The sequence below is a fragment of the Amphibalanus amphitrite genome, unplaced genomic scaffold (genome assembly GCF_019059575.1).
Source record: "Amphibalanus amphitrite isolate SeventyFive unplaced genomic scaffold, NRLGWU_Aamphi_draft 001624F_arrow, whole genome shotgun sequence".
Taxonomy (NCBI): Eukaryota; Metazoa; Arthropoda; class Thecostraca; order Balanomorpha; family Balanidae; genus Amphibalanus; species Amphibalanus amphitrite.
In genome coordinates, this window is record NW_024883117.1 from 85,001 (window position 1) to 98,698 (window position 13,698).

General features: G+C 53.2%; 1 protein-coding gene across 2 annotated transcripts in view; it reads left to right on the plus strand.

Moving 5' to 3' along the window:
• Nucleotides 1–13,698, plus strand: part of LOC122374237 (dynein regulatory complex protein 11-like) — a 50,374-nt gene that overhangs the window by 22,102 nt on the left and 14,574 nt on the right. For both annotated transcript variants that reach the window (XM_043352857.1, XM_043352858.1), the window contains exons 6-15: nt 2,855–2,995; nt 3,499–3,618; nt 4,175–4,374; nt 4,766–5,025; nt 5,386–5,534; nt 5,929–6,124; nt 6,384–6,491; nt 6,991–7,190; nt 7,600–7,797; nt 8,109–8,294. In XM_043352857.1, the coding sequence (XP_043208792.1) occupies nt 2,855–2,995; nt 3,499–3,618; nt 4,175–4,374; nt 4,766–5,025; nt 5,386–5,534; nt 5,929–6,124; nt 6,384–6,491; nt 6,991–7,190; nt 7,600–7,797; nt 8,109–8,294 (1,758 nt within the window). The remainder of the gene's footprint in view (nt 1–2,854; nt 2,996–3,498; nt 3,619–4,174; nt 4,375–4,765; nt 5,026–5,385; nt 5,535–5,928; nt 6,125–6,383; nt 6,492–6,990; nt 7,191–7,599; nt 7,798–8,108; nt 8,295–13,698) is intronic.

A 13,698-nucleotide genomic window follows, 5' to 3' on the forward strand; every position in this document is an offset into this window, starting at 1 on the left:
AAATCGCGGCTCTGCGGCCGTTTTTTGCGAAGTTATTCACCAAAAACTGAACCGTACCCTGGGGCACTTGACCTGACCTCAGAGGTCACCGGTTGACCTAGGACCTTAAAATCGGGTACCAATCGCTGCGTCTCGTAACGGCGCACACGCTCGTTTTTTTCCGCGACGCGCTAGCTCCACCAGGGGCGAAACGGCGAGGGGGGGGGGTCGTACCCGCCCCCCCCCCCCCCTCGGCCGGCGCGTATGTAGAAAACCAATAGGTCCGGCGAGGGTTAACTTTAGAAGGGCCCGACTCGGGTTGAGCTCTGATCTAGACTCTGATGGCCCTATGTTGCCCACATTGGCCTCACTCACACCTTTGAAGGCTCATTCTGGCCTCTGAAAGCCCCACACCGGCAACAGAGTGAACCTCGCTGGCCTCCGGGCCCCATAATGGCCTCAGGAGACCCATGCTATGGCTGACCTCATAGGGCCCCCCGCTGGCTCTTTAGAGTCTTTGAGTCAGTCTGACGACCTTATGCCGCTCTCGAACCCACGCCGGTCTTTAGAAGCCCATGATGTCCGAGGGTCCCACGCCGGCCTAGGGCCACTCCTACCTCAGGGGGCCCAAACATGCATAAGTCCTGAAAAGTGGCCGCCGAGGCCCTCGAGGTGGCCTCTAATGGCCCGACACCAGCCTATGAGGGCCCGCGCTGGCTTCTGAGGGCCCAGCATCAGCCTCTGAAGCCTGAAGTCAGATGACAGATGGTCCCACACTGGCCTCAGAGAGTTCACGCTGGTCACAGAGTGCCCCACACGGGCCTAAAAGGGCTCCACATTGTCTTCAGAGGGCCCCAAGCTAGTCTCGGTGGCCAATGGGCCTCAGTCTGACCTAAGAAGGCCCCATGTCGCTGGGCTTAAAAGACCCCACGCTGGACATAGACGGCCCCATGCTGGACATAGAGGGTCCCACACTGGCCTTACAAGGCCCCACACTGGCCTTACAAGGCCCCACACTGGCCTTAAAAGACCCCACAATGGCCTTAGAGGGCCCCACACTGGCCTTAGAGGGCTGAGCGCTGGCTCCTTAGGGCTCTGCACTAGCGTCAAAGGATCCCACGCTTGAGTCTGACTTTATTTATGCTTGGGCCAGTACTTTAGATGAGGCCCTGAAGGTCGTTTCTCGGGACACTCAAGCAGGCACGTGCCCAGGATTTCGCCCAGGAGGGGGCCACCTGCTCTCAAAGGGGCCCACGGATCACCCGGATGCCGCTGTCAACCTCAGAGGCGCCGGTGTGGGGGCTCTCAGAGCCGCCGAAGTAGGCCCTTAAGAGGCACTGGTGTGGGGCCCTTAGAGGTGGCAGTGGAGGCCCTCGCAGGCGCCGTTGTGAGGGCCCTCAGAAACACCGGTGTGGGCCGTGGGGCCATAGCAAACGGGTATGGGGCCCTTACAGCTGATCCCTTACTGGCCGGCAAGAGCCCTCAGGGCCGGCAAGGTCCCCCAGAAACTGGCGTAAGGCCCTTCTGGAGATAAGTGTGGCTACACAAGAGCCCATGGGGTGTTCTCACAAGCCCTGTGGTCTCCTTTCCAGTTAAAGCGTTGCCAGCGCTGGCCCTCTGCCGCCAATTGGCACCGCAGGGCCTCTCGGGCTCGAGGGGACCCTAAACCCTATAACGGACACGTGCCCCCTCGCCCCTGGCCATACCATTGAATCCGAGTGATCACGGGCCGTTCAGGTAATCAGGGGCCTCTCAGGTGACCAGGGCCTTTCAATTGACCAGGGGTCTTTCAGTTGACCAGGGGCCCACCAGGTGACTTGGGAGACCCTCTGATAACCAGAGGACGGTTATACCAGGGGCTCCATGGGTAACTAAGGGCCTTTATGTGACTGCAGGGGCCCTTCATATTACCAGGTACTCCCCGGGTAAACATGCGCCCTTCAGGTGACCAGGGTTTCTTCAGATCACTGGCCAGGGGTCACCCAGGGGATCGGGGGCCCCTTAGATAACTAGGTGCCCCTCAGGAAACCAGGGGCCCCTCAGATAACCAGGGGCCCCTCTTATACCAAGAGGCCCCACTGGTAACCAGGGGCCTCTCAGATAATCAGGGGCTCTCAGGCAATCACGGGTCCCTTAGGTAATCAGGGGCCCCTAAGGCAAGCAGCGGCCCCCCAGGAAACCAGGGGCCCCTCAGGTAACCATGGGCCCCTCAGATAGCCAGGGCCCCTCAGATAACCAGGGCCCCCGTAACCAGGGGCCCCTCAGGTAACCAGGAGTCCTTCAGATAACCAGGGACCAATCAGGTAACCAGGGCCCCTCAGATAACCAGGGGCCCCTCAGATAACCATGGACCCCTCAGATAACCAGGGACCACTTAGGTAACCAGGGGCCCCTCAGGTAACCAGGCCCCCAACATGGTAACATGGCCCCCTTGGGTACGTCACTGCACTCAAGTGACCCAAAGGGCCCAGTTGCATGTTTGATGCCAAAGGGGGAGGCCATGGCCTCTTGGCCTCCCCCCTGGATACGCCACTGGTTGTGCCCTAGTATTCATGAAAGGTTTTTTCGATAGGAACGGCACACCACATTCGTCGCTGAGCCGAGCTGCGCTGTCTGGAATGGGGCGGACGACCGACATTTAAACAACTTCTTTAAGTGCAGACTGCAGACTGAACTGAAAACGTCTTTGTGTCGTGTGGCATCAAATGAACAACCTTTATCGATTTTTCGCTTTCATGCTGAATGCTTGCCATGGCATCATGCATCCCCTTTTACAATCATTCATGACCACTGTTCTTTTATATAGTGTAATGTCGTGTATGAACGTGCATCGTGCGTTTTCGAACCGTTACCCCTCACCCAACTCCGTTTTCAGGCGAAGGTGAGCTCTCAGATGAGCCGTGATGAGGCCGTGCGGCTGATCCAGAGACAGGAGCGGGCCAGACAGGGCCGTCACCGGGCCCGCTTCATGCAGGAGATCCACCGACAGGAGATGAAGGAGAAGACCAAGGGAAAGGTCAGTGGTGGGGGCGCGGACACTGTCTGTCACAGTCGCCGGACTGTGCTGAACTTCTGCTCCACATCAGCCCTCGCCTCAGTCATACATATAATTTGTCCCACCTAGTATCCGCTCCGGTCATATTTGTGCGACTCTTCTGCTCAAACTACACGTCTCTGGTCATTGATGGCATGCCGCTGCTCTGTATGACTCTCGCTTATCTCTTCCTGTCTCATTGACATGTCTCACCAGTCACCAACCGGTCTCAGTGTTCCGTAGTGATTTGTTTTCGTACTTACAACCTATCTTACTGTGTGCTACTTGTTTGTTTCGTTATTGTCTCACTGGCCTGTCTCGCTAGTCTGTCTCACTGTCTCACTGACCTGTGTCACCAACTTGTCTAACCTGTCTCGCTGACCTGGCTCACTGACCTGTCTCACCGACCTGTCTCAGTGTAACTACCTTGGTGGCTTGTCTTGGTATTGTCTCGCTGACCCGTATCTCCGATCACCCGTCCGTAGTACGTGCCCTCCATGTCCGACGATGCAGCCGCTCTCCGCATACAGACTGTGTGGCGGGGGTTCGCCGCCCGACGGAACGTCAAACGCATGAGAGAAGAGGAGATGATATTCATCGGAATGGTGGGTGGCTGCCCTGGTCAGAGCTGTAGGCATGAACGCTATATACGTAATTCGCAATCTTCAACCACTTTTCCATGGCATATACATGACTACACCCCTTTCGTTATCAGAGATGTGGAACCGAGCAACGTTATGTAACAGATGTGTCGATGTAAAATGTCTCATAAACCTTCTCTAGCTTGCCTCGTTAACTTCTTAAGGCCTGGCTACACTATGCGTTTTCTGCGTGCGTTTTTTGCGTGTTTGCGGGTTTTGCGTAATATCGTTCTAGAAAAAGGGTTATTGTTAAATAAACTTCTTTAATATTGATATAAAAAATTAATAAAACGTTTATGTTAATTAAAAGTTTATATGAAAAACATATGACAAAAACGTAATTTCGTTTCTTTCTAGAACGATATTCTGCAAATCACGCAAACTCGCAAAAAACGCACGCAGAAAACGCATAGTGTAGCCAGGCCTTTATACAATCAAAGCTACATCCAGCTGTTTTACATGCTCGTTTTCCGCGGTACTCGCCGTGTCCTAACCGCCCCTCCGCGCCACCCCTCCACAGCTACCACCGCGCCGTCCGTCACCGCCGCCGGAGCGCCGCGTGGCAGAGGTGGAGGCGTCGCGGCGCGAGCTGCAGGCGCGCCACCAGCAACAGTACGAGGAGGCGCTGGTCACCGTTAAAGAGGAGCTGCGACGACTGGAGGCTGTGCAGATGCGCGAGGACATGCAGGATGACATCCGCGCCTGGATGATGGCTGAGTGGTTAGTGGCGCGCGCCGACCGAACGGACAGGGCGGGACGGACGACAGTCACGGAGCCGGCAGGGCCCTGGAGTGGCAGATGGCATAATTTGACAATTGATTAACGCTTGAAAATAATAAGCACCAATTAAATGAACAATATCGATTATTTATTTCCTCGGTAATGAAACCGATCTATTGGCATGCGTAGTTCCCCAGCTGTCTTTGTCGTCTGTTTTCTATTTCAGATCAACCAAATAATCCTCTAAATAGTGACGACTACTGTGATGAATTTGGATAAGCAAATACAATAACACCGTTCGCCTCCTGATAAAAAGCAGCCAAATAACATTTTCCAAGTAACGGTTCACTCTGTTCCATCCGACCCAATTATCTGACTGGTGCCATTTCAGGCAGAAAAGCGGCGCCTTTCCGGACCTTCCCAACGAGGAAGAGGGCGGCTCGGCGGCACTCTTTGACCCCGACTTCGTACCGCCGCCCAAACCCGAGAAGGAGGACAAAAAGGGCAAGGGCAAGAAAGGGAAAAAGGACAAGAAGGATAAGAAAGACGAGAAGAAGAAGAAAAAGAAGAAGGGTGAAGAGGATGAGGGATTCATAATGCAGCCGTCCAAGTTCGTGCCCGTTATCATGGAGGCCTGTATGGAGTATGACGGTGAGTCTTCACTGACCTGTGCGGTAAATATGTGCCGGGATTTTTCAGACTCGGATGGGCTGGAATCCTTTTGCTGTAAGTATAGGCGCAATAGTGCGTGGATTTTCGATTACATGTGGCTTCTGTCCATATTGGATAGTCAATATTTTCGCGATCATGTGTGGACTTTGACCTGGTTGTTGAACGACTTGTGTGGTAGTTATAGATCTGAAACATTTTATCGTGTTGAGGTCGTAGGACGTAATTCAAACTTCAATCTCTGACATGTTTTCATCAAGATTCCTTCAAGCGGTAACCATTTGTTTTTTATCGGATAATGTTTTTCTCTGTTTTGATGCGCCGCCAACGGCGTTTTTGCAGAAAAGTGGAAACACAAGGAGGAGAAGAGCAACTTTGAACAGAACTTTGACGCCGATATTGTACGCCGGGACAAGAGGCGCGAGCTGGAGTTGGAAGTCCGCCGGGATGTCGACACAGCGATGAGGGAGGAGCTCGACCGGCTCAAAGACGTGAGATTTGCTAGGGGAGGGTCGGGCCGACCGCTCCGACATCGCCTGGTCGCAGTGGGAAGGGGACATGCACTGATCTGGCTTTCTGACTCAGCTGGACCCTGATGTGGTTGCAAATTCGATAGATGTGGCGTAATTTTTGAAGAGTTAGAGAATCTGACGTATTTTTGTGCCGTTTTCAGACTTGGACGCTTTATGTGTCTAATATGTTCGATCGGTCATCTAACTGATCTCATGTTTTTTGGCATGCCTCTGTGGGTTGGTAAAACTTGTCGGTGTCCGTTGTTCAAGCTTCATATCCCTCTAGGTTATATTGATGCTAAAAGGATTATGATCAAGTGATATGCAATTTGTGTCCAGATAGAGTTAATCCCCTAATTTTGCTGACCACCAGGCGCTGGAGCGGGACAAAGGCAAGAAGGGTCGGAAAAAGAAGAAGGGCAAGAAGAAGAGGAGGGGCGGTAAGAAGGGTAAGAAGAAGAAGGGGAAGGACCTGACGCCCGACCGGAGTCTGGAGTCGCTGGTCGAGGAGCTGGTCGAGAACAACGTCATGAAGCTCATCCCCGAGAAACGCATGTCGGAATTTATAGGTAGGTACGACACGCCTTGTTTGTACTTTAGCCACTGGTCTTAGTTTGAACTGTATGCCGTGTCGACAAATGGTGATAGATGCTGTAACATTTATGCTCAATGCCTTTTGTCGTTTTCGTTTATAATACTTCTCACGATCTAATGATCAGCGAGTTTTATGTTGGAAATAATCACGAATTAGTTTATTGTTCCTTTTCCATCGATAATCTTCTCAAGCGCTGTGTATAGTGTCTGACGATGACTCGCCCGGCGCGGCAGGCTACCCACAGCTGACTGGGTCCCTGCAGCGACTCAAGAGCCAGGAGGCCCGACCGCTGCTGGGTGACGTGCGCCGCGTGCTCACAGAGTACTGCATCATACCGCTCGGTTAGTTATAGAGACGGGTACATACAGAGTACTGACAGAGTACTGCATCATCCCGCTCGGTTAGTTTTAGGGGTACTGACAGAATACTGACAGAGCACTGCATCATCCCGCTCGGTTAGTTATGGGGGTACTGACAGAGTACTGACAGAGTACTGACAGAGTACTGCATCATCCCGCTCGGTTAGTTTTAGGGGTACTGACATAGTACTGGCAGAGCACTGACAGAGCACTGCATCATCCCGCTCGGTTAGATATAAAGGGAGGGGCTGAGTTCTGATACAGTACCATGCTATGTGACGTGATGATGGTAAAAAATGACGGTGCAAGGAGTTGTGTTCACGTACTGTTCAGTAACCTACCGCCGAAAATCGACTGATATAGAGCTGCATTGGCTTCTACCTGAATTTATAGCACTGCTCTCGACTGTCTCACCCAGACACTAACTCCCTGTCCCTGGCTCCCCCCGCACCCCCTGCGCTGCCCCCCCCCCCCCTCTCAGGCTGCGCTTCCGTGCACGAAACGGCACCTCTGATCAAGTCTGTTCTGATCGCCGGCCCGCCGGGCTGTGGCCGAAAACACCTGGTGCACGCCATCTGCGCCGAGTCAGGCGCCGTTCTGTTCGACCTGAGTGCGTCCAACATCGCCGGGCGGTACCCGGGAAAGGTCGGACTCACCATGCTCATGCACCTGGTCAACAAGGTCAGCGAGGCGGGACTACAGGGCAAGGGGGAGGTGCCGGGTAGAGCTGGAGTGGGCGATTTGTGCGCTATCTGTGAGAGGCTCGTGTAAAAATGGATCCACATCAAGCTGGTGATTCCATAGTAGGGCCTTGCACGTCATCTATGTTCTGTGTAATTGTATGCGTGAATAAGCGGCGACGGTGCTTTGTAATGTTGCTTAGCTAAAATTTCGTTCTCGCTCTATTTCTGTCTATTTGTGTTTGTGTGTCTCTCTGTATGTCTCTATCTGTCTCCATCTATTGCCGGCTGGCGGCGCCCCGGCCGCTCCGCCTGAGGTCGCCCCGGTCGCTTCCCCTCTGTCTGAGGGGCACCACCGTCGCCCCGGCCGTATGTGTCTGATGTCGCCCCGGTCGCCGCCGCTCCGCCAGGTCGGCCGCCTCCTACAGCCCTCCGTCATCTGGATCGACAACGCCGAGAAAACGTTTGTCAAGAAGGTGCCCAAGACGGACAAGACGGAGCCGAAGCGTCTGAAGAAGGAGCTGCCGAAGCTGCTGAAGGCGTTGACGCCGGCGGACCGACTGCTGCTGGTGGGCACCAGCGAGACGCCCTGGGAGGCGGATCAAAAGGTATGGACTGGACTGGTCAGCTGAATATCGTCCATACCCCGGGGCGCTCATTTGCAGTAGGGACCGGGGCTGGGGATGAGCGTTCTGCAAATCAGCAGACATTCGGGTCTAGGATGGCAGTTATTACTATTCCTATATGTTAATAATATACTTCAGTCTCCTCAGCTTTTTTAACTGTCTCTGATTCACTCATTGCCATTGCTAAATGGAATAGGTGATTCGGTATGCACGTTGTTTGGTTCGATTGCTTTAACTTTTGACCTTGAGCGTCAACTATCTATTAAATATGTCCCTTTCCCATTCGCCCTCAGGCGCTGGGTCAGACGTACAGCCGTGTGATCCTGATGCCGCCGCTCGACTACGCCAGCCGGCTACAGCTGCTGAGCCGAGCCGTGGCCGTACCGGGCGTACCGCGCCACCCGGCACTGGACCTGAGCACGCTCACTAAACTGACGGACGGGTTCACCGCCGGACACTGCCTGGATATGGTGCATGAGGTCAGTCAGAGGGGAGACACTGTATGTACGGACATCGTCTGGATATGGTGCATGAGGTCAGTGGGGCGGCCATAAGGTAGCATGGGGCAGTACTGTACAAACGGCCGGACACTGCCTGGATATGGTTCACGGGGTCAGTGGGGCGGATACCGGGGGAAGGCACGAGGGCAGCATTTCACGGCTGGACACTGCCTCGACATGTTGCACTGGGGGTGAGTGGGCTGGTCACAGGGACCTGAGAGAAGGGCGACACCATTGTACTGCCGGAAACTGACTCGACCTGGTGTTCGAGATCAGTGGGGCAATTCATCTTCAGTGGGACGGTCACAGGGACGCACGGGTACGACAACAGGGAGAGTACGACGTGGGGAGAGTACGACACGGTGAGAGTACGACACGGTGGGGGTGTATACGACACAGGAAGGCTACAACTCGAAGAGGATACGGCCCATGGTTTCTGCTAAAGGATATCTCAGCCAAAACACATAACTCAGGGATACATGTGGTAAGAGTGCAGTATCGTTTGGCGAATAGTGTGCGCTTCAATCCTTGAAAAGTCAATGAAATTATCCGCAGCTTTTGCTGAAGGTCCTGAAATATACCGTTCATAGGCTCTGGGAAGCGATCCGTTAGATATTCGCAAAAAGATCGAGGTAATTGCAATATTAAATGCACGTTTAATGGAATCCATTAGCAGAAGCGTTTGCCGAGCTCCGGGAGCTCATTATAGCGGCCTGTTTACACACCGATCTACTCGCTGCATTATTGCTGCGGTGCTGAGCCGGCCTGGCTGCTCTAAGCCCCATTCAATTAGGGTTTTAATTGCGTGGCCCGGTCGGCTGACAGAACTCGGATGGGCGTAATGTTTCGTACGGCAGCGCGGTGCAGGTGTGTGGGTGGTGCCGCCCATAGGGTCTGATCGGCACGGTATGCGCAAAACTGAACGCTGTCCGCCCCGGTGCGGCGCGGGGGCGGACGGCACGGGAGTGACAGCCCTCCTATGGAGCCGTCACAAACGCTGACAGCGCGTGATGGAGCTGTCACATTTGGACTGCCATCTGACAGGTGCTCGAGACAAGCTGCCATCTGACAAAGGTGTGACGGATGAGGACGACCTGTCATCTGGCAGAGCTGTCACATGCGAAAATGAGCTGCCATCTGATGGGTATGCGTCTGATTCCTGTCATCGTGAAGGCATTCATTCATGTGACAGTTCAGTGAAATACTAAACCAAAAATGAATTAACTAACCAACCCATGACTAATAAAACGGCACGGCACCGACCCGGTCCGAGCCGGCGCAGGTGGGGCGTCCCCGGGGTGCGACACGCGGTCCCAAATGTCAGTGCGCTGCCGCGTTGAACTCCAAATGTCAGCCGGCACAGCGGCGCGCGCGAACGACCCGTGCCCACCGCCCGCAGCGCCGGCCGCGTGATAAATTAGTCGTCAGGTGACGAGCATCGATTGTCGAGCGAGGTCGGATCCCCGGAGCGCTGTCCTCCTTTCGACTGAGTTCCTCGAGGTGCTGTATGGTTCATCGAGACGCTATAAAGCTCCTCAGGAAACTGTTCCTAGCTCCTGTGGCGCTGTAAGGCTCCTCGACACACTGTCTCCCCTGCTCCCCGGTTTGTTGTCTCTCAGCTCATCGGGCGTCGTCACTCGTCCTTTATCCCAACTTTTCATGGGCTGGGGCGCTGCTGATTCCCAGTTTCTCAGAACAGCGGCCGATAGTTGCAGGCCTAGTCTGGCTGAGCAATGAGCACGGTCCCATTAGTCGAGGTAGATGGACTGGCAGTGAAACTCACGAGGGGTAACAGCAACGGTCGAAAATGCCACCAGATACTGGGATAAAATCGTTAAACGAGTGATGCTATTTTCTGGAGCCGTAACGGGCTGTCTTGTGCTGCTTTACTATGCATGTCCAATAGCGCATGTGTCATCAATCAGCATTCAAGAGGACGGGAAGCATTAGCGATGCCGCCTCCGCGTGTGACTAATTCAGACGGGCGAGTGACGCATGGAGAACGGACGGGAATAGTGAGCAGCTTGTGCGGCAGGTGGGCCGATTTCTGTACTCGGTTGTGTCCGGGCTAGTAGAGAGGGCGTATTTGGAAGATTGGTGTTGAACTGAATGAGAGACGGGGACAACAAGTGTGTGTGTGTGTGTGAGAGAGAGAAAGAGAGTTGACATTTGGAACACACAAAACAGTTCTAAATTAGAGAAAGAACCCTAGGCATGTGTCACACAGCTCGCGTATATGCATTGCCGTGAAATATCAGAAAGAAACCCAACAAATTAGAACCTAGAACCGCCGCTGTTCGCGACTTAACTACCCTTCATATTTAGGCGGCATGCGTCTGATATGGTTATTGGAAGAGTCAGCAGACTCAGCACGTTTCATGGGCCCCTACGTCAAATCGTTTTCACGACATACCTAAGCTAAAATTAATTAGGGGTGGGCGGGTCACGACCCCCTCTTCCCTGCCAGTTAGGTTTAAGTGTGTGAAGAGCGGTCCACTCCGAATTAAGGACCAACTCTTAGAGAACTACCGATTGCCTGACAATACAGTTAACTCTAAGCCGACTCCTTCTGAGGGCTAACTAACCATGTCAGCTTGTCGGCCTAACTTTTAACTACAGTTAACTTTTAACTACAGTTTAACTGTAGTTCAACTGTTAAAACTAGTTCGAACTAGTTCATCTAACGATCTTTAACCAGGCTCTTGCCCTGAAGAGCATTTATTCAAAACATTTACTCCGATCACATACCTAATGAGAGGAAGCCGTGGGATATGGATTATGGACCTGCCCCGGGCCAAGCAGATGTGGCTGGCTGGCGGCGATGGACCTTTAGGGCCCTGAACTGCTCCGCACTCGGTAGTGTACGTAGTACGTACGTACCTTTCATATCTGTATACATTTAATACAGCCTACAGGTTTGAATTTAACCACAGGGCTGCAGTGCCACGTTCGGGGCTCGTGTTCTAGGCTCGGTCACACAACTAGTCCAAACACATAAAAACCTATCCACATTCCACCCACACTAGCTCTAGGATGGCTGACAACACAGCTAGCTGCACTAACACTAGCTCACTAGCTCTACTGTGAAAAAATATTTAACAAGTACATGTATGTACAATGTACAAAAATATGTGTGTGTCGTTTCAAACAGGGTCCCATGTATCTCACTCGGTCCACCCACGGCAGAGGAATGTCCACTCAGCCAATCATCCTGCCCGCCCCAAGACATCTTTACATTTACAGTTGGTTTTAAGAAATGCCCATGACCACACGATCCAACGTCTGAAAACATCATCATATCAACGATCATTCTTTATCACCACAAGCAAAGAGTACAACGAACTACCGGCAACATTTAAATCCTTATCTATAGTAGAATTCAAAAAACACATTGTACACCATATTGGCTCCCCCCAGCCACCAAAATACTACTCAGTTGGGTCAAAGACAGGCAACATCCTACATTCGCGACTAAGAAATGGAATGTCCGATTTAAATTCACAACAATTTAACATTCAAAAACAAGATTCTCCGGCATGCCCTTGTGGTCACAGCATAGAAAGCGTTCGTCATTTCATCACAGCATGTCCATTGTTTTTACCTCAAAGACGCATCCTTTACCAAAAAGTATCGCAAACACTCCATACTAACTTTCATGAATACCAAACTAATAAAAAATTGGAAATCCTTCTTCATGGCACCAACCTCAATAGTGGCGACGGCCGGGCGGTGGCTCAACACTTCCAAACATTCTTACTTAATTCTGGGCGCTTTACAATCCCAACACTCTGACTATTTAATTACGAGGCGGGATGGGCGTGTCTCGGTGGGGTGGCGTCGGCAACGGGGCTCTCTGGACAACCTCTAATGCGCGACGCGTTCGGCTTGGTGGCGGCGACCGGCGATTTAGTTTGTTTGAATCCATTTTAAGTTCTTGTATATGTGTTATGGTGGCACTTAAAAATTGATTTTTGATTTTTCTCCGTCCCGCTGCGCTTGCAAAGACATGACTGGTGGATACGGGTCTATGTATTCCTGACATTTACCCCAAGTCATGCTCTTTGGGTGAGGGTAACGCCCCCGTGAGGTACACATCAGGGTAACAATATACATAGCCGGGAGCACGTTCACAGTGCTACAAGATAAACGAGACAGGCGGCGGCGGGGTGGCGGTGGACAGAACACATATTGTCACGTGGCACTGCGGGCGCTCACTGAGGCCTGAGGGCCGGTGGTGCTCACGCCGTGCGGTAGGTGTCGCTACAGGCTACAGTTTGCGCCCGCGGGCAGAGAAAGGCTTTGCTGCGCGCCACTGTTAGTCGCGCGCATCAAATACATTTCTCCGTCCCGCTGCGCTTGCAAAGACATGACTGGTGGATACGGGTCTATGTATTCCTGACATTTACCCCAAGTCATGCTCTTTGGGTGAGGGTAACGCCCATACCCCCACCCGAACCCGCACGGGACGGAGAACTTGGCGCGAGGCGATGCCATGAACATTGAACATCATCGAACAAATGAATACACAGATGATCGGTCGGCTTAGGGCTGTCGTTTCGCCCGTCGGCGGCGGCGCGACTGAGTCGACAACAGACAACCCGTGGCATCAACCGACGTAAAAACATATTCCAAAATCACTCGGGAAAACCCTGTTTGCGGAAATCGCGGACGACTGGCTAACCTTACGTTAGCCTGGCCAAGGCTGCCGCTCCGCCCAAACGGGCGGCGGCCCGGAAACCGGGCCTAAAACGGGCAGCCGTGGCGTGGGTGGTTGCTGCAGTGCCGCTCATAACGCGCAACATAAAAACAAAACGCCACGACACCATGAAATGCAGTACACAGTAATAGGTAGGTCCCCTGCGAGCTGTCGCTCCGCCTTGAGGCGGCGGTTCGAAGGAACCTATAACAGACAGCCCGAGCATTGTCCAGCACAAAAATGTCCCAAATTCGCGTAGGCGTGACAGGCAGACGACTGGCTAACACCACGTCAGCATGGCCATTGGCCAAAGCTGCCGCTCCGTCCAAACGGGCGGCGGCCCGGAAACCGGGCCTAAAACGGGCAGCCGTGGCGTGGGTGCTTGCTGCAGGACCGTTCACAAAGCGCAACATAATCGTAAAAACAAAACGCCTCGACACCATGAAATGCGGTACGCAGTAATAGATCGGTCCGCTGCGAGCTGTCGCTCCGCTTGAGGCGGCGGCTCGACGGAGCCCATAACAGACAGCCCGAGCATTGTCCAGCATAAAAATGTCCCAAACTCATTTAGGGAAGCCTGTAGGCGTAACACGCGGACAAGCTGCCGAGTGCTGGCCCACGTCAGCATGGCCAAGGCTGCCGCTCCGCCCAAACGGGCGGCGGCCCGGAAACCGGGCCTAAAACGGG